General features: G+C 33.9%; 2 protein-coding genes and 1 non-coding gene across 6 annotated transcripts; 1 reads left to right on the forward strand and 2 right to left on the reverse strand.

Annotated features, from left to right (window-relative positions):
* Positions 1 to 299: 299 nt before the first annotated feature.
* Positions 300 to 8,536, reverse strand: LOC104907682 (low-specificity L-threonine aldolase 1). 2 transcript variants are annotated; one of them, XM_010696650.4, is made up of 11 exons: positions 8,368 to 8,536; positions 6,480 to 6,509; positions 4,096 to 4,549; positions 3,508 to 3,619; positions 3,062 to 3,112; positions 2,791 to 2,862; positions 2,561 to 2,693; positions 2,349 to 2,407; positions 1,937 to 2,037; positions 1,122 to 1,188; positions 300 to 525 (listed from the first exon to the last, which is right to left on the reverse strand). In XM_010696650.4, the coding sequence occupies exons 2-11, from the start codon at positions 6,502 to 6,504 to the stop codon at positions 484 to 486; spliced, it is 1,116 nt and encodes a 371-aa protein (XP_010694952.1). In that variant the 5' UTR covers positions 6,505 to 6,509; positions 8,368 to 8,536; the 3' UTR covers positions 300 to 483. The 2 variants fall into 2 exon arrangements, with proteins under 2 accessions (XP_010694952.1, XP_010694951.1); XM_010696649.4 differs by lacking the exon at positions 8,368 to 8,536 and adding an exon at positions 6,618 to 6,761.
* Positions 8,537 to 13,643: 5,107 nt separating this feature from the next.
* Positions 13,644 to 19,321, reverse strand: LOC104907683 (hypothetical protein). 3 transcript variants are annotated; one of them, XM_010696651.4, is made up of 10 exons: positions 19,075 to 19,321; positions 18,882 to 18,981; positions 17,648 to 17,752; positions 17,448 to 17,525; positions 16,945 to 17,000; positions 16,538 to 16,595; positions 15,298 to 15,423; positions 15,101 to 15,196; positions 14,147 to 14,218; positions 13,644 to 14,042 (listed from the first exon to the last, which is right to left on the reverse strand). In XM_010696651.4, exons 1-10 carry the CDS (start codon positions 19,194 to 19,196, stop codon positions 13,980 to 13,982), a joined length of 876 nt encoding a protein of 291 aa, XP_010694953.2. In that variant the 5' UTR covers positions 19,197 to 19,321; the 3' UTR covers positions 13,644 to 13,979. The 3 variants fall into 3 exon arrangements, with proteins under 3 accessions (XP_010694953.2, XP_048499126.1, XP_048499128.1); XM_048643169.1 differs by lacking the exon at positions 19,075 to 19,321 and having other exon boundaries at positions 17,648 to 17,768; XM_048643171.2 differs by lacking the exons at positions 18,882 to 18,981; positions 19,075 to 19,321 and adding an exon at positions 18,155 to 18,291 and having other exon boundaries at positions 17,648 to 17,837.
* Positions 19,322 to 19,384: 63 nt separating this feature from the next.
* On the forward strand, positions 19,385 to 19,457 carry TRNAR-CCG (transfer RNA arginine (anticodon CCG)). The gene has a single exon. It is a non-coding gene; the product is annotated as a tRNA-Arg (tRNA).
* Positions 19,458 to 20,211: the final 754 nt, after the last annotated feature.

Genomic DNA, 20,211 nt, shown 5'->3' on the forward strand with positions numbered 1-20,211 from the left:
ATCGAACCCCTGACCTCAGGAGCCAAGGGAAACACTCTACCCACTTGAGCTAACTCCTATCGTTCAATTAATTTGATGTTGATTGAGGTATATAGTACACCTAAAGCTATTTAAATTAGCAGAAGAGGAAAATGGGATTGTGAAATTAGCATGCTAGCAATAAGACCTTTTGATGTCACGTACTCACGTCTATTTTAAATTATTAAATCCAACGTAAATCCCATGCAGAATCCTGTTTTGCTCCTCAATGATGCAGAAAAACATGAATTTATCAGGGGATACAACATACAAGATAGGAATAGCACACTAAAAGATAGTAGTAGATATGCCATTAAGAAAACGGGATAATTATGTATAGTTCACATAATTTTGGTTACACTTGTAGCACTTGATGAATGATCAAATAGAATTAAGATTCACAGTCTACAGATCAATCAACTAATGATAATTAGTAAGTACTCAAGTGCAGTTCGTTGCCTTTCATCACTTCTCAGCATGTTCACTTGATGCCCCAGTTACTGCTTGCTGTCATATTTCATACAAGTCGAAAATTTGTAAGTAATCTTGATATAATATGGATTTTGGAGAGAAGACTGATTGAAAAAATTTCAAAAAATATAATTCCAAGTATTACCCGTGTCTCGTAAATAATCCCAACTCAAAAATTTGCACAAAATAATCTGAACTGTAGAGATTTCTAAAAAGAAATTTGAACTATAGAAAGTTTTAAATAGAACAATCCATCCTTAACTCAAATATATCTCATTCTCATACTAATGAGATTCTCAATGGTAAAGCTAAACAATTTTTGTGCATTTAATACACAATTACTGATGTATACCAAAAGCTGGAACTTGGAATATTATTTATGTTAGATTAACATGGATTAAACATAGAATTAGTTGTTTTTTGTTTTATAAAAAAAATAAAATACTTGAGATTATCTGATGCAATATCTTGAGTCTTGATCAAAAATTATTTACAAGACATGAATGAGTCATACTTGTGAAAATATTCTATCAATTGTCCCAAAAAAAAGGAAAAGTGAAAACAATAAAAAAGAAGGGCTTTGCTAAACACCGCCCTAGAATTTCATAGCAAAGACCGGATTTGAATTGTACCTGTATGCATGACAAAGCACGTTGCACATCACTTGTTGTTATTTGATGGTGGATTACAACCCTGAATCTGAAAATGTAACAATAATTTTAGTTTCACTTCAGGAGGTCATTCTCAGGTACAAATTTTATTATACACACAATGTACCATGCGTTTGGTACAACCAATGTTTTTTTTTTTACTTACCGCTCATTTGTAATCATCTAAATAAGCAAACTCTACTAAAAAAGAATGTTCCAAATTAGCATAAATTAGTATTGGTTGTATCATGCACATGGTACACCCAGGTGTATGATGAATCAACTCCATTGCCAAGCATGCACAATTCAGAACAATTAACAATTTGGATGAAGTGCAGGAGAGAGTGAAGGAATCTCTGTAAATCTGTGAGGTGTTGATGATTTTGCAGAGAGGTTGGTGAAGACGAATTGAAGAGAGTGAAAGAAGTGAAAAGACGACAAATCGGGGGAGAGAGAGTGAGAAGGGGGAACAAAAAAATTGGCAAGTGGACCCCACTTGGCCTGAAAATCCACCGGGGAACAAGTTAAGGTGGTTGTTTTCAGTGAGTCGAGTTACTTCAGGCGGTAACGTTTAAAGAAAAAGTATAATTTGGTAATGCACAAAACATGGTAAAAAAAGGTGGTACGAAAAAATTCTAACAATTATGATGCCCTCACAAATAAAGTAGCTAGCAAACTTCAAAGCAATTACACTACCAAAAAAAATGAACATTTAGAAATGCATGACGCCATGTCGGGAAACCTGAATTGCTTTAGTGAATAATGAATGATACTGTATGATGAAAGATGATCATCACCTGAATGTATTTTCTAGCATGACCAATATACCATTCTCCTCCAAGCTCTTGGACAATTTTGGTGCTGTAGTGTTTGAGTTCTCACAAACTCGAACGTAGATCTGTTGAAAAAAAGAAACAAAGAACAATAAGATGTTTGAAATGCAATGACTAATAATCTTGAGCAGTGAAGAGTAATTACTTTAAAGTTTAAACCAATCAAATTTAATATATAATCTCTCATTCCAATGACACTCTAAATAATAGGTGATCATGTTTAAGCAGGAGTAATTAAGTTTCTTGAGATTCTTAGTATTATCATTATTCGGCAGAAACCCGGTGTCATAGGTTATTTACAGGGAAAGGGTTGGGGCAAAAAACAATATGAGCCAACGATTTCTTTTGTGTCCATGATAGTTTGCAGAGTACTTACAATATTGGTCTCAACTGAACTGTTATCAACTTTTAGCCCTGTAATTTGGTTCAATCCATCTGTTCATACAGATAAAGCATAAACTATGTTAATTTAAGGAAACATTTCCGCAGACGGACAACAATTTCTGAAGCATGAACGTAGCCATTTTTTTTCTTTGACACCAAGCATGAAAGTAGGCTGGACAATAGATGCAAAGAAAAATGAATAACCTGCTAATAGCTTAGCGTTCTTATGGTCATCCTCAAGTTTTCTTACATTGTCTTGTAGTGCAACCAAGGCGGCGGCACACAAGATACCAATCTGTCTCATTCCACCACCTAAAGTTTTCCTCAAATTCTTTGCCTAAACATTTATAGTTAAAAGGATATCAAAAAGAATCTAATTGTAGTACATAAAAGGTCAAAACAAGATCTAAGTATTATTCGAAGTTTAGTGATACCTTAGTTATAAAGCTCTTTGATCCCACAATCACAGTTCCCACAGGTGCTCCAAGACCTTTCGACAGGCATACCTTAAGTCATGTAAAATGTCAGGGAACGATGTCGATATCATCTTTTAAGATTTAAGAGAGGACTACAACAGAATTCTTGCAATATCAAAGTTCAAGCATTTAAGCATTATAATAATATAAAGGCATAGTTGGATTCTTCTTGAAACAAAAACTAAATGATTGCGGAATAAAGCTAAAAAAACAGCGAGGACATAATTACCGATACTGAGTCAGCTGCTTGAACCAGTCTATCAACAGGAACCCCAAGTGCCTGCCAGCCAATATATATGGAACAATTAATCCAGAAACATAGGAAAGTTAAAATCACGAGGAGCAGAGTGATAATAGTGGAATCAACCATCAAATTTGATGAGTTAACTATTCATGTACACTTTAGCCCAAAATTAATACAAATCAACGGAAATAATAGTGTCTCGAAGAAGCTTTGTCATCAATGATACTTGATAGTTGATTAAGTGAAGTTTCTAGTGCTTATGCATTTCCCATCTACATTTTCTTCGACACCTTGTATCTCCTAAGACCTCATTACTACATTGGGTGCATATTTGTAGGGGTCGGAATTCCACGTTAGATTGGTCTAATGAGGGCATAGAGTAAAATTGCAATCGCATAATACAAGATTATGTTCTAGAAGTTTTCACTCACTGTAGCAGCATTGAAGATACGGGCCCCATCTATATGAAGCTTCAGGCCGTGCTTCTTTGCCAACTCTCCAACTTTATCTGTGTAATCTACAGAAAGGCATCGTCCACCAGAGCTGCAACGTAAGTAACAGCAATGATGGTTATTATAGAAGGGGGAAATATAGTTGGCAGCTGAGCCCTCCACATTTTATTTGCCACAGAGCCAACTGCATAGCATACTAATCAATCATTTCACTTAAAGGCCTTAATATAGTAAACATTTCACAAGTATTGGTCAGTCCTAATAGCATAGAGGAGAGTACAGCCCGTCATTGTTGCTAAAAAGAAAAATTGCTAATAAAGAGAACTGATATATACAGGCTATATCTTGAAATTCTATGAGAATGACTAGATAGCTAATTGTTAGATATCTAAATTTTGAGTCTATGGGGCTCTTTTTTATTTCACTCAAAGCTGGCCACCTTCTCTATTACACATTTAGATATCCAACAATAGTACTCTGTGCAACTTCAGACTTTCTGCTATGCAATACCAGACAAAATACCAACCAGAAGTAGAATGCATAAGCTTAAAAATACAGAATACTTACTTAGCGTGCGAGTTTTCAATGCATATAAGTCTAGTTCTGGGATAATAAAGCTCTCCTTTTGGATCTCTGATGGCAGCTTCAATCAAATCCAAATCCATAGTCCCGTCGATGTTGTTCTTAACCGTTCTTGGATGGACCCCACCGAGGGTAGAAATACCACCATTCTCATATATGTGGATATGAGATATGTCTCCAAGAATGACTTCACTTCCTCGCACATCACAGTGCACGAGTACACAAATGAGATTTCCCATAGTTCCCGATGGAACAAACAGCCCAGCCTCTTTGCCCATGATTCGTGCCATCTCTGTTTCAAGGCGGAGAGCAGTTGGATCATAACCCAATACATCGTCATCAACCTCAGCAATTGCCATTGCTGCACGCATTGCTTCAGTTGGTTTGGTGACTGTATCAGATCGCATGTCCACCACTCTTTTAACCATCTCGCCATTATCTAAATAAAATGAGAAAGTCAAGAATATGTATCTTTTCTAGAGAAGTGGCAATAAAAAGCGGGGCAAATGAAATCATGTTGAATAATTATTGTTGTTATCATATGGGGATTTTGTTTCTTTTAGCATAAAACTGTTTTGCTTGTACCTAACTAAAAAAAGTGGTTAAAAGTAGGACTATATTCCAAGAATTTAACCTCCTAACTCATGTGTATCTTGTATTTGTCCACATTGATTTGATGAGCGTAGCATTAAAAAATCTATAGTGGTGCAAATTTTGTGTCATATTCAATTTACTTTTGCTTATCTTGCTCTCTTAGGTCTTTTCACATTGAATTAACTATGACGTTTTCAAGTTTTGAGCAGCAAGCATAAAATCTGTGCTAGACATTGACGTACCACAAGACGAAAATATAAGAGTTTTGGATATCATAGTGCATTCTTATCCAATAAGTTAGTTCATTGTTAGGATTACTAGTGCCAAACATACAAGTTAGATGGTAAAGTTTCTAGGGGGAAGAACTGTCTACATCCTTGTCCTTTGTTAGCTCCAAACAAACCAAAATAAAAAGTTGGTAAATCACGATTGTCCCAATTGCTCATATTTTGAACTACAGACATCCAACTTTCTCTAAACTATAATGCGTTAGCCTAAATAAAACTAATTTAAAGCAATTCTGAGTTATTTTTGTGGTTCGCAAACTACGGAATTTGTTAGGAAAAAAAAGCTCACATGGAGTTAGGGACTAGTTGTCCCACATTAATTAAAGAAGAAGATGGAAGACTATCAACATATAAGCCTAGCGGACTCCTCTACCTTATTGCCTATGGATTTTAGAAAGAATCCTCATTGGAATTTTTATATGTGAATAGATTCTCCAAAGATGACTGCATAAGTGGCTGTGTGCAGACAAACCAGCCCATTATCAGTCCCGAAAGAGCGAGGAAAAGATCGAAGGCCAATAATCAGTTCTCCAAGTGAGGGGGAGAGTTAAGATAAAAGGCTCTGTATGTGAGTTGAGACGAGTTGCCCCCACATTAAACAAGAAGAGGAAAGATGAAGATGATCAGCTAATGAGTTATCCTACTTCTTACAAAATTACTTTCAACTTAACCTATGTTATTGGTACAAATTTTATCATACACCTGGTGACTGGTGTACCATAGTCCATAAACATAGTATACCCAAGATTATTTCTTTTTTCCCATTGCTCATTTAAAATAATCCAAATGAGCATAATGTGCTAAAAAGGAAAGTTCTAAATGACTAAAAATTAGTCTTGTATGTACCGTACACATGATACACCCGGTATATGATGAACGAATTACGAACCCATGTTATTGGCCTCTTTATTAACCTTAAATATTCGTGCTTGATCCTCAATACTAGGTACACTTAACACACTATATATCTTGGACAAAAGTATTGTAGAACTTTTTTCTTGAAATATTAATCTTTTAACTCGAAGAAAACAGGACTTCAGTTAAACCTTCACCAGTTCAGACGATAAATAAGAAAAGAGCTACTATAACATCCCTTCTTGGCAAAAAGTTTATGCCTCAAACTAAGAAACAATTTACTTCATTCAACAAAATATATGTCTTTCATTCACAACTATATTTTCTACTAACCAAGGATGTCTTGGCCTAGTGGTTAAGATTGAGGTGCTGTGAACGATAGGTCACAGATTCGAATCCTTCTCCCCTTCTTTATATTTTGTACCGTCTTCGTGGCTTGTATGAATAAAAAAAACTATATTTTCTACTACAATTTTGGTGCAAAAACATAAAGCAAAGCAACAAAACAACAAGCACAAAATTACCCATAAGAAAAAGAACAGAATAAAAGGGAAGAGAATGCATCATCATAGAATTACAAAATCATGCATGCAAAGCTTCAGAGATTTTAATGAGGTGAGGAGAGAGAAATACCGTTATGAGTTGCAACTTCCCCCATTTGATCTGAAAAATCACACAAAAACACAAAAGTTAACAAAACTTAAATTAATTTATGGGTTATATATATTGATTAAACCCTTGTAAAACAAAACCCATAAATTATAAACTCACACAAGTTAATTAACAACTTCTGCTTAATTAATTAGTCTCTTTCTCTCTTTCTATCTTTCTTTCTCGTGAAGTGATGAATTTGAGTAATGAGCACACACAAAAACAGCACTATAAGTAGTACTAAGAGATAGAAGGAGTGTTTCCAAAAGCGAAGGACACGTAAATAATTGAAAATGAAATATGAACGAATTGGATGCCACCTCAAGTGTTATGCTTTTCCTTTTTTTTTGGTGCCAAGTTTATTTGATGGTGAAACAAACAAAATTGACAAAGAAACAGATTACTTTGGTGAGCCAAAGATAAAGGAACAAACTACTTTGGACAAATTCAAATTCCCCACCTTCAGAAATTTGATCCAATACTTGTAAAGATTAAGGGAATCCACGTAAATTAAATTAGCAGTTGCATAATAAAAGGGTATTTTTGCATGGAATAACATGTGTTAATTTCTTGATAAACTATGTTTGACTATTATTCTTTTCCTCATATGAGATGCTGATAAAATTGATACTCCTATATTCAATACAAGTGAATAGATGCAAAAATTGACATTTATATAAAATTTGATTTTAAAGTACAACTTCAATTTTTTGTCCCATTTTGCAAGAGGTCTCAAAATCTTTAGTTATCATTTTACAAATCAGTATCCAATTATCAAATTCCAATTTCTTCTTGTTACAAAGTGTCAATCATGATTCTTTTTTCTATATTTAATAGCTTAGAGATAACAAACCAATTTTTGTTAAAAAGTAGCGAAAACATAGTGATATAATCAATTAATAAAACGTTTAGAATTTGGACTAGGGGGCCACGGACTCATACCATACACAAGGTTAAATTTTATTTGAAGTTTATACTTTATTAAGAAAAACTATAAATTAAAAACTTAGTATGATATATTAAGGATGAATAAAATTTATCGTAACTAGCTAAATTGGTTTGAACATATTTAACTAACACGAACTAATATGGACTTGAACTTAATTGTGAAGTGAATTTAGGAAAATTTATTTTAATTAATCTGAATTATCTAAACGTGTATTTTTTTAGAAGGTAGGCCAAGATAATTTAGAAAACATGATTCAAATTAGGTTATCTCTCAAAAATATTTCCTTATACAAGAATCACCTTTACTCACAATGGAGTACTCCCTCTGTATTTTTTATCTTTTCTACTTGACTTTACACGTTTGCTAGTAAAAATTATAATAATTGAATATTAATAAAGTACTTAGTGAGAGGAATCAAACAAGCCCCTGCATGATTATATTTTTTCTTATATAAAAATCTAAAAAATTCTCTCTAATTGTGATTTGTGAATAGTGTCAAGATTCTAAGTGAGAAAAAGTGAGAAAGATAAAAAAATACAGAGGGAATATTTTTTTAAGCAACCAATTATTTATGATATTATCAATTTTAAAAAGCTTAACTAACAAAAAGAATCAACTTCCGAACTTAAAGTGCAAATTATCATTCAAAATCAATTACTTGTTTTCGGAGTCAATAAATAAAAATTCCATTTCAAAAGATGAAATATAACAATTACAACCAATACTATATAGAACTGTAATATGGGAATAATCATAATCTCAAACTAGGTGAATTAGAATCTATACTTCACTTTATTTGGATTAAAAAATTAGGCTCAAGTTACATGTAATCACCTACGGGCTACAACATCGCTTGTACGAATGACTAATTATCTTTCTCAGATAATAATAATACATGAAAGAAAGAGGCAATTGACATACCAATCGAATAGACGACTACAAGTGATCTTGCGTTTTGTTCACTTCCAAGTATATTGAAGCCTTTATATCAATCAGGAAGCAAAAATATGGAATACCAAGTTAATTGTTGAGTAAATTTACCAAATTTATGAAGGACAGTGAAAAACCAAAGATATAACCTATTAAAGTCTTCTAGGCACAAATATATATAGTATGTCGTATACTTGTATGTATGTAGAATGAACCCCTAACTATGGGAAGCATGCACATAGGTGTTGAATAGAGTATGTATTTGGTGCTGAAAAGTAAAGTAAAAAGTCACAACTTTTAGGTCTCTTGGGTAAGAATGCCAGTTTGGAGAACACGGAATGTGCGAGTCAGTGATGATCAGGAAAGCCAAACAAGGATTAGAAAAGGCCAAACAAAAAAAAAAAGTTAAAAGATAGAAAAGTTGTACTTGTTACGTATCACGTATCACGCAACCTTCGGGATTGGAAGTTTTAAGGTATTAGATTTAGAGGGCTGCCATTGGGTTGAGAATTTGCCAATTTGGATGGTGTTAGGAAGGTAGATGGGTTGGAAAATTGAAAGTTAGCTCATTTTGCCGGTTGAATTTGACTCCTCTTGTTTTAAGGAAAACTAATAGTGATGAGATGGCCTAAGTATGGTGGTGTGTTTAAACTTGCCAACTATTATATGTTATTGGCAAAATTAATCTAACTATACCTAATTTGAATTATTCGGCTAATTTAGGAATTATGGTTTTAAAAATTGATTAGATGTATTAAAATAAGCTAATTAACATAAATTTGAATGTAATCCAACTCGTTAGAGTCTGAATTAATATCAATCTTAATGTCGCTTAAATCTGTCAATAACTATGCATTATTCTCCATAATCCCATGGGAGACAATGTCAAAGATACCACATGGATCATAAAGAATAAATGTGTGTATTTATGAGAGTTTGGATAATGTGATAACTAATGATAAACTAGGAAAATATAAAGGAAAAGTTAGAGTAAATGTCTTCGTTGTACGACATTAAAACTGTTTATACAAATAATTTTCTTTTCATTTTGGAAAAAAAATGTGATAAGTGCATATTACAATTTAATGGATTATATTCATTGAAGGTAGAAAACAATTATGGAAACATTTTATATGATTGATAATCTAAAATAGTCGTATTATTACTTCAAATTTCGAAGGAAAATAAATTTATTTCTAGAGTCTATGGAAGTTGTATTTTCTGATTGAAGACATGATAACGTCTAGTGCAATCTTACAACATCGGATTTGTCATGTCAACAAAGATAATAAGATTGCGGGGGTGTTTGGCAATTAGAGTTTTGGAGCAAAAAGAGAGGTTTGGACCACTTGAGTTTTGACTAGTCAAAAACTCTAAAAGGGGTATTTGGTAAAAGAGAGTTTTAGAGAGAGTTTTGGAATAAAAACTCTCAAAAGAAAAAAGTTCCTATTAGGAGCTTTTTCTTTAGAGGATTAGGTAGAAATATGTTTAATGACTTTTTTGTCTCTAATAATATTACTACACATATGTATTAAAATGTCTATAAATGTCATTTTACACAAACAAATGGCAATAAGCTTTTAGTAATCAGTTAATTTTTACCAAAACTATTTACAAAAAAAGTTGTCAAATCAGCAGTCAAATCTGCTGAACAAAAAGTTAAAACTCTAACAGCAAACTCTAATAAACTCTATTTGCCAAACAAGGTTATGTCCTTTGAGGTTCTTTTTTTTTTTGGGAGAGGGACCGGGGTTGGTTAGGTTGGGTTGGAATGAAGGCTACATTTATGCTGTTATTTACTTAAGATAAATTTATGGTTTTTCACCAGGTACTCCTTTGGTTTTTTAAAATTAATGTATTACCCTTGCTTTTTAAAAATGCACCAGTTACCCTAACTATTTCAATAAAATTCATGAAATATCCTTAATGACTAACTACATCAAGTTTTTTTTAGTCATTAACCCTAATTAATCCTCTAATCCTAATTAAGCCCTCTAACTCTAACCCCAAAACCCTAACCCTAACCCTTAACCCTCTAACACATTACCCCCGCCCTAAACCCTAACCCTAACTGTAATACTTCATATTTTTGGGAGTTATTCTTTATAAATAAGAAAATATAAAGAATATAATCGAAAACTATTTTAATATTATTTACAAGAATAATACAGTTTGGATAAACCTATAATTATAACTTAATTATGCAACCTATTTAGTATACCTAATTATATTATGGTTTGGTTTTATTTTATTTTCGAAATGAATAAAATAATAAATAGGAAGTTGATTTGGGAACAAATCCTATTAGACTTAGGTTTCCCACCCTATAAATCGTCCCTCGACCCTCTTCTCCTCCCTTTTCCTTAAATCGTCGGCAGCCTCGAGTGGTGAGTGTAGCGTGTGTGTATGCAGTCGAGTGTGTTGCGGTGTTGTGTGCGAGAGAGGGTGTCGAGGGCGAAGTTGGACGAGTTGTGTGAAGTGGTGCGAAGGCGTACGAGTGTCGAGGGAGAGCGTCAGAGCGAGGAGTTGTGCGAGGCGCGATGTGTGTCGAGGGTGGTGCGAGTGAAGTGTGCGGTGGGAGTGTCGAGGGTGACGTTGTGGGGGAGTGTGGTAAGAGTGTCATGGCTGATGTGGGTGCGAACGCTCGATGGCGAGCGTCGTGCATCATGCGTAGTGTGTTGTGGTCGCGCGAGTTAGGCGACGTAGGTTGTGCGAGCGCGAGCGTGTCGCTGCCAGAATTTTCGTCGCCGGTGATTATCGCCGGCGAGGTTGTTCGGTATAATAAATAAATAATATAATACAATTTTATCTTTTATTACATAATATTGTATAACTTGATTTTGTAATTTCAAGTTGTAAATTGATTAGGTTGTATTGGAGTAAGCTGTAAATTGATTAAGTTTTTAAGTTGATTTAAGTTTGTAAATCTGATTAAGTTTTGTAAATATAAGTAAGGTATGAAGTAAGTAAAAGAAATCAAATTATTAGTTATAGTTGTAAAGTTTATACTTCCTCCGAAAGAAAAAGAATGCAACATTTGCCATTTTGGGCCGTATCAGAAGAAATGCAACATTTTGAAACTTACTACTTTTAGTTAAAAAAGTTCAACATATTTACAAAAATGCCATTACAAAAAAAAATCTAAATTACTATTACCACTCCCTAACCCACATGGGCAACTAACCAAATGGTCCCCTCCTTTTTTCTTTCTTCTACTTTTCACTAATTCACCCATCTAACTACAATTACCAAATTTTGTCTAAGAATATGTGTCCTTCCCAAATGTTGCAATCTTTTTGTTACGGAGGAAGTAATAATCTTGATATTCAAATCTGATTTTTGGTAGTACTTGGGTATGATGGTGCAAGTGGAGTTTGTAAAGGTAATATAGTAAAAGTTAAAGAAATCAGATTCTTGAGTACACTATTAGTTCTTAGGACGATATTAATTCTCAATTCTTCCTTAAATTATACCTATGTATGATGGGTTAAGTTTTGGTATTATGGATAAGTATATTATAAGTTAACTAAAATCAAATTTGCACATTGTTATTAGTTCTTAAAAGATGTTAGTTTCAATAGAGTTATGAAAAAAAGAAGTAAACAACAAGATTGATTATTTTTATATTCCGAAACACTAAGTCTTATATAGTTAGTCACGTCGTTTTATGTTAATAATATCAAGGACATAGCACTGAAATATTTCATTATTCGATTAGGTCCCAATTTCATAAGCGGAGCGTTTAAATAGTCAGCGGAGATTCTTCGTTATAAGGTACGTACGCGTAGTAGTTCAGTTGCATATGTCAATATCATGTTAGGTTATGAATTCTTTCATTGGAACCTAGAATCATGATAGGGAATAATTGTAAGATTGTGATTGATGAGATTGTTTGGTAGCATGAAATGGATTGGAAATCTGTATGTATTTCGTGATTGTATGACTTGTGAATTTGATTCCATTGTTGTTTGAATGCGAAATACTATCATATCACAAGCATGAAAAGTATTGGATTGATGTCCTATGATTTATGGTGTAACACGGATGTTACAAGAATTAAAGAATTGAGTAATGTATCTAAGAAAGAACATTAAATGATTACGTGTTTAATGTTGTGTTAATGGACAATACTAAGAAAGGATTTTGGCAATAAACTTGTAGTTTGACTCCCTACAAGTAATTAACAATGTGGGGGAGTGTAGGACTTGTTCTACACTCCTACGCAGGCCTACTCTGACGACAATAGTGTCTTTATGGATTTTGATAACTCAAGTAGGCGGAAGGTTTCGTACGATCTTGGGGGTATGCATATTAAGGTGATGGATGTGGGATGGAACGAAATCGTGTTTGCATTTCATCTAATAGACCAAGTTGTCTATTAAGGATTAAGCAGTTCGTATGATTCTAATAAGATGACGGTGTCTGTACGCTGCCAACTAAATTATAAAAGTAATAAATGTAATAATGTCATAGTATCATGTCTAGGAACGATTCTTATTGTTTTGATTATGCTTAGTATATTACCTGAATGTTTTAGTACGTACTCAGCATAGCTAATTGTTTGTTATTGTGTTGTTTGTTAACTTGTGATGAACCATTGATGCTACAATGGGGAGCAGACTAGGTGTGCTGGTGTTGCTGCATGAGATTGAGCATATGGGGATATTCTCTAGTCTCTAAACTTTTAAAAGGTTTAGTTAAACATTATATAACTATTATGATTTACTTATGGCCCGTTCGGTGTTACTGTGGTTTTCCGTTTTTTGATTTTCAAAGTTATATGATATATGTTCTATAATGAATAAAAAATTAGTCAAATTTATTTGGAACATGATGACTTTTAAAACTGACAACTGAAAAGTGAAAACCACTTTTTCTGGTTTCCAGTTTTTGGTTTTTAGTTTTCAAAGAAACTGAAAACTAAAAACAAAAAACGATAATGAACAGGGCCTTAGTTTGTGGTTTAAATAAAAAGGAGTCATTGATGACTCCCGACTTGTAGTTTACATTTTATTTCCACTGCAGTTTAGTTTTCATGATAATGACCTAAGTTAGCGTTTGATTTCAATAAATCTTGCGTTTCATCGCGACGGTAACACTCCCAAAGTCGATGCGACGTACTTTAGACGTGTATGGATTTTGGAGGTGCTACACTAACTACCAAACCACCACATTCCCCCCTATGTAGTCTCTAATTTTGGATTTTGGAGGTGGGATTATTCCTGTCTAATTTTCCTAAAACATATATGAAGTATTGTTGGAACTCGTTGAGGCACCACTGAATGTCTGAATCTATTAATACAGTTACAAAATGCCATCACGATCTCAAAAGTGGATGTAATCTCACACATTCTGTTTCTCGAAAGCATCAAGTGTACTCTATTAATTAAAAAAAAAAATATCGGTTACCTGATGCATGTGATCAGGCAAACAAAAGAGAATTCATCACTAATTTACAGTTAGTGGACAAGCTACACTACACAAAGTACTCAAATAATACAGAAGGTAAGGATGAATATATGTAGTTGACAAAATTGGCAGTCACCACTCACAACTTTCAGAATACATACAAAATCTGTTACCAAGTTTATGAGACTGAATCATCATCTGTAAAAGGAAGCCATGATATAGAGAAGAATGGCTGAAGCACATGTGACAATTAGTTCCTGTTATACCAGCAAGAGTGAAGATCAGATATTAAAACAGAATAACAGATCATCCATGATTAAGTTCAGATGTCAGAATTCAGAAAAGTGAGCGGAAAGGGTACCTGGCTATTGTAAAGGGCAACAGGTATGGACTTGCCAGAATACTCGATCAGGTTTAAAACACCAGTGAATGCCTACAATAAATGCCAGAATACTCAATCAGATTTTAAATGAAAAAAGAGGGAGGAAAAACAGACAATCAGAGAAAAGAGTTCATGAAAGAACCTTTTGAAATTTCCCCTTTTACAGCTTGCATACAGAATTATGGATCTATATTTAGGTAGCACTGATAAAACTCATTATATTGTCTTACTTTCATTTTGGTTATTTCGTGTCAGTTTGGAGTTAGCAAAAACTCTTAGCTAACCTCTTTCCTTATTGCTTATTTTAAGAGCTTTTATTCAAGACTAGACAGGAGAAAGTTCTGAAAGAATCTCTTAATCAAAAAAATCCGTCGAGATCTTTCCATAGTAGATACTGTTCCAAAGCTGTAATCATTGGAAAAATCATGTATAAATCCAACGACACTTATATCCTACAAACTATAATTACTCCAAGCATGGCATTTTCAACTATAGAAGTATGAGATCCTTATTTTACCACTAAACTAACAAAGCCAACCAAAAAGAACTAAAGAAGTGGAGTATGATGAGAGTGGCAAACAAAATGTTCCAGATTGCCAGCAAATATCATGCCTGTCAACGTAAGCGTGTTGCATTCTCCACCACAAACTCAAAAAAATATAAAAGCTGACAAAGAAATCATCTTGTAGAACTACAGAAACCTTGTCCAGTCCATCTTAGACAGTCAAGTGGAACTTAGTTGAGGATCTAAAGTAAATGTCACATTACCAATTTTCAGCCTTACGGGTATCCCAAGACAGCGACTAGTTCCATTGTAACATTATAAATTACTGTCGATTGCTTATTAGAACCATATCTAACAAACTGCAAATTTCTTATCTAACAAACTGCAGAAACTGCAAAACATAAGTTGCCATGAAGAAGGCCACATACCAAGGAAGCAACACCAATACAACCAAACACTAGACAAAGAGATCGAAGAAGTCGTTTCCCCATGCGTAAACCCCGTCCTTCATCCTCACCTTCTTCCTGCAACAAGACAAGCCCATTAAACAGAATTTATGTAATGTAGAATAACAGAAGTTCCAGAGAACTTGGAAAAAGTACTGTCAACTCCCATAATCACTCACAGTGAACGTTGGAGACACAGGTGGTTCAAAGGCTTTCAACTTCTCAAATATCCGATACACAAACACGAAACCCATAAACTGTATTGGCTTCCATTCAGCAATGCGCGTGATGTAAATCCAAGCAATCTGTATATTGACACGAAACAAATACATGTACATGAACTCAAAGTTAGATATAATCATATACATAAGTTTCGCTCAAAGAAACTGCAAATTTTATTATCTCCAAACAATGTACTTAGTGTTCACTATAGTCCATTCAAAGACAAAAAAATTGGGCCAAATTGCCAAATAAAGAGTATTTTCAATATGGGCATATTAGAAAAATATTAGCAGAATATTGGTATGTAAAAATCAACAATCTTTACCACACTAGTATTTTTAATAAAATGGGTAACGCATGGGGATTTTATAAATCCCTGTTGAGTGTTTATATGCCCCTTTTTTTTTGGCAGAATTCCAAGTTTTTCATATTTCCCTAATATCATTTCCTTTTGCCAGTTACTATTTTAACCTGCAGTCCTGCTCTGAATTTACAAATTTCAGTGACATAACAAATGAATGCCATATTGCAAAAAGTACAATTTTAACAAAAAGGAAAACACGATAAGTTTTTTATGCTAAAAGATTTATTTATAGTTCACCACTATTAATTCCCGAAACTTACATTAAGCGTCTCAAAAAAATTCTTCCAAAATGAAAATAAAAAAATTAATAAAATTCTCAACAATTTGCCGACAATTTCTCATCCAATTCTTTTTACCTTTCCTCTCCCTTTCTCTCTCTTATACTAGTAAAGGTTTAGCTCAAAAAATGAATGATTCCACCCAACTGCTACTCACTAAAGGTTATATAAGATGTGAAAAAGAACAAATTAACAATAAAAGAAATAAAGAAATTAGGGAAATTCAAAGCAAAAAAGAATCATGACAATTGCAAAACAGGTGACAAAAAGACAAAATCTAGCAAAAACTGACTCATATGATCAAGTAACCTTGTTAGATTACCCAGGTCGCCTAACCTTTTAGAATACACATGGTAAACAGGGTATTTACAATACTGCTATGTTGTCGTGAATTTTTAATTACCCATTTGGCAATTCGACCCAAGAATTTTAAAATACCCATTATGCATATTACATCAGTATTAGCAGCTATGATAGCATGCCAGAAATGCTAGCAGTGAAATTTGCTAGTCAAGGGAAAAGGAAGCACAAAGCAATCAGTCGAGCAGCACTTACAAATACAGCAGATATAGCCATATTTATACGCATATCTTTGACATCAGACTTGCTGAACCTGAAAGCATACCAGAGTCCATCAGTACTAGATTAGCTAGTAAAAAAGAGAAGAGGAGAATGAACTGTAACCCATTTTATTGAAATGTAAATTTAAAGACTATTAGTCAGCACCAATTACAATTCTAAAAAATTTCTCCTCATCCACCCCTATAAAGTACCTCCAGAATTAGTATCTACGTAGGTACAACCATTTCTTGATACAAACTATTAGTATTATCTTACGGCAACAGACTTGATCCTTTACATATATAACACCAAAGATGGACAAACAAGTATATAAATATTCCACGATACACACAAGCTATAGCAAATTAGCCAAAAATCAGAGAAAACTCCCAAATACAGACCTGGGTCCCCATGATACCACTGGCAGCTTATCAGCATATTTAACATCCTTTGAAACCTGTGTTATACAAGAATTACAATCAAATTTAGACAAGCCAATAGGTAGACTCTAGCTGACCAAAGAAAAAGGTATCATGAAATACAACAGCTCAAATAAATTGCAACTTTTCTTGCCCTATAACATACACATGATACACAAATGAGCTCTCAAATCTGGAAAAAGCACACAAAAGTGGAACCAGAAACCCTAAGTGGCATGGAAGATAAATGCTAACATCAAATATGCCATCTAGTCTCCTTCTAAAACCTTATCTCATAAACTCAATGAAGAACCAATGAATAAGTTGCTATAAGAACTATATGACCAAAACGCAGCACACGAGCGATTGACAAAAAAAAGTTTGCGACATGCTAAGGAGTTATTACTTATTAGTTATTAGTAACATCTACTAATAAAAACTTGATAGAGAGCAAAGGTTTCCAAAGAAAACACATAGATGTGTACCTTAAATGAACCAAATGTCTCCCCTTTTTTCCTCTTAGTTAGTTGTGCCATCATGATCTTGTCGTAAGCCCTTTCTAACTGAAATTGCAGAGAACATTAAAAGATATATACACAAAATGACCCAACACTTCCTAACTTGGCAAAAAGAGCTACATCACGCAATGATCCCTAAGAAAGTTCAAGTGAACATGCAAGCTTACCAAGGCAGCAGTGGCTTCATCACCTCTTCGTTCAGCATCTCTACGTTTTTTAGTATAGGCCGCCTTAATCATGTCAAAGCCCTCGATGGGGCTCACTCCAAGCACCTAAATAATTCAAAACCTACTACTATGAAACCAAAAACATATGCCAATAAACTTCAAGTCTACAAGCATTCTTTTAAACAATAAGGTGTTGTTTGGTTGGAAGTTATTTCCCTTGGAAATACAAATTCCTAGGAAATACATTATGAGTGTTGTGTTTGGTTGAAGGAAAATAGGAGAAGCATAGGAAATACAAATTCCAAGGGAAATAGAATTTCCCATGAAACATGGGAAATCACTCACCAAGCCCCCCTTGGTGAGTAATTTCCTAGGAAATGCAACTTCCTATGGTGTCAACCAAACAATTTTGTCTAATTCCTAGGAAATTAACAAGGGAAAGAATTTCCCATGAAATGTAAATTCCCATGGGAAATTACTTCCCATGTGAACCAAACGAGGCCTAAGAAACCTAACATGGACCATGATCAAGTCCCTAATACATACACCCATCTCACAAAAAGGCATCAATGAATCATTTAATCAGAGATGGAATAACCAATGGGAATTATATCGCTGTAAACACTCACCATTAAAAGCTCCAAACATCCCCCCAGAAAAACACTCACCCCCAAAGGAATTGAAACATCACCCACTATTTACGACAGAAAATAGCAGGAAATCATTTATTTCATAGTTGAATCTTTATTTCTTACGGTGCAAAGGACCATTACCATCATATACCATCTTCCAAGTTCTTTTTCTAATGGACCATATCATCATATACCATCTTGCTAATGGACCATTATCATCACATACCATCTAGCTAATGGACCATTATCATCATATACCATCTTGCTAATGGACCATTATCATCACATACCATCTTGCTAGTTTTTTCTAATGGACCATTATCATCATATATCCATCTTCCTTTTCTTTATGGACCATTATAGTCATCATCACATAGACAGATTAGACACATACCATGTTGCTTTTTTTTTTTGGACGGACCATTATCATCATATACCCATCTTACTTTCATTTTTTCTTTTTCCAATCATTATCATCACACATATACCCATCTTACATATTTGATAGGATATCATATACCTCAAAAAAAATTATGCGAATCCCTTAAGAAAATCATCACTTCACTAACAATAAAAGTATTAAAAAAAAAAAAAGAAGCTACCTCATAAGGATTCGATTCGCTGTCGAAGCTAGAGCTTCCAGCTGCAGAAGCAGCAGAACAAATAATTCTTCTACTATTTCTCGGGATAATTTGGAGAATCCTGATTACAAAAAAAAAAAATTATAACACACATTTATAATAATGAATTAAAAAAAGAAGTTGCAATAAAATTGAATCTGAGTCTAGAAATTACCTGAGAGAGGAGGAAGAAGAAGGGCGGAAAGTGGAGAGAGAAAACATGAGAGGAACTGCTTTTTTGCGGGAAAAATTAAAATTAGGGCAGTTGGAGAATAGATTTGGTGTTGCTAATGCCATTTTTTTTTCTGCAATGCAATATTCAGAGAGGAGAGAAAGAGAGGGTTTTGTTAGGGTTTTGCTGCGAGAAATTGCAGAGAGAGAAGGAGATGATGAGCGAAAACTGCCATTAATTTAGCTTGTTAGAGTCCTTAGAAATCGTTGTTCTATGAGTCAATAAATTAATTTTGTAGAGTTATGGTACACAGGTTCGCATGGCCTAATGGATAAGGCGCTCGCCTCCGGAGCGGGAGATTGTGGGTTCGAGTCCCACTGTGAACGTTTTCATGCTTTTTTTAATAATTTTTTAACTACTTTTGTTAGTTGAGGAATTGTAAGAAAAGTTTTTTTTTGCAGGGATGCAAACAAGGAAATAAGTAATAACTCATGGAAAAAAACAAAAACTAACACCATTAGCAGATGAAAATGTGTGTTTTGAATGAACATCCTATGGTTTGAGTGCACAAGGAAGTAAGTAACAACTCATGGAAAAAACAAAAACTAACTCCATTGGCAGATGGAAATGTGTGTTTTGAATGAACATCCTATGGTTTGTATTGAGTTTTTGGAGTTTAGATATACTTTGCCATCTAATTCATGAAGTTTCTGTAACAGAGCTAACTAGTATGCATACAATACCCACAAATGTAGATGAAGAGATAATTGATACTCCATCTCAGAGAAAAAAAAAAGGAGAGAAAACAAAAACTACTTTTGTTAGTTGAGGAATTGTAAGAAAAGTTTTTTTTTGCAGGGATGCAAACAAGGAAATAAGTAATAACTCATGGAAAAAACAAAAACTAACACCATTAGCAGATGGAAATGTGTGTTTTGAATGAACATCCTATGGTTTGAGTGCACAAGGAAATAAGTAACAACTCATGGAAAAAACAAAAACTAACACCATTGGCAGATGGAAATGTGTGTTTTGAATGAACATCCTATGGTTTGTATTGAGTTTTTGGAGTTTAGATATACTTTGCCATCTAATTCATGAAGTTTCTGTAACAGAGCTAACTAGTATGCATACAATACC

This window comes from Beta vulgaris, chromosome 4 (assembly GCF_026745355.1).
Source record: "Beta vulgaris subsp. vulgaris cultivar EL10 chromosome 4, EL10.2, whole genome shotgun sequence".
In the NCBI taxonomy this organism is placed as follows: Eukaryota; Viridiplantae; Streptophyta; class Magnoliopsida; order Caryophyllales; family Amaranthaceae; genus Beta; species Beta vulgaris.

Excerpts from the sequence above, each read along its gene's own strand:
- LOC104907683 (XM_010696651.4), bottom strand. The coding sequence starts at position 19,196 with ATGGCATTAGCAACACCAAATCTATTCTCCAACTGCCCTAATTTTAAT. Across the intron at positions 17,001-17,447 it reads AGACATTTGGTTCATTTAAG|GTTTCAAAGGATGTTAAATA; the intron begins GTACACATCTAT and ends TGTATAACACAG. Across the intron at positions 14,219-15,100 it reads GTATTGGTGTTGCTTCCTTG|GCATTCACTGGTGTTTTAAA; the intron begins GTATGTGGCCTT and ends CATTTATTGTAG.
- LOC104907682 (XM_010696650.4), bottom strand. The coding sequence starts at position 6,504 with ATGGGGGAAGTTGCAACTCATAACG. Across the intron at positions 2,863-3,061 it reads AAGCAGCTGACTCAGTATCG|GTATGCCTGTCGAAAGGTCT; the intron begins GTAATTATGTCC and ends ACATGACTTAAG. Across the intron at positions 1,189-1,936 it reads ATGCTAGAAAATACATTCAG|ATTCAGGGTTGTAATCCACC; the intron begins GTGATGATCATC and ends TTACATTTTCAG.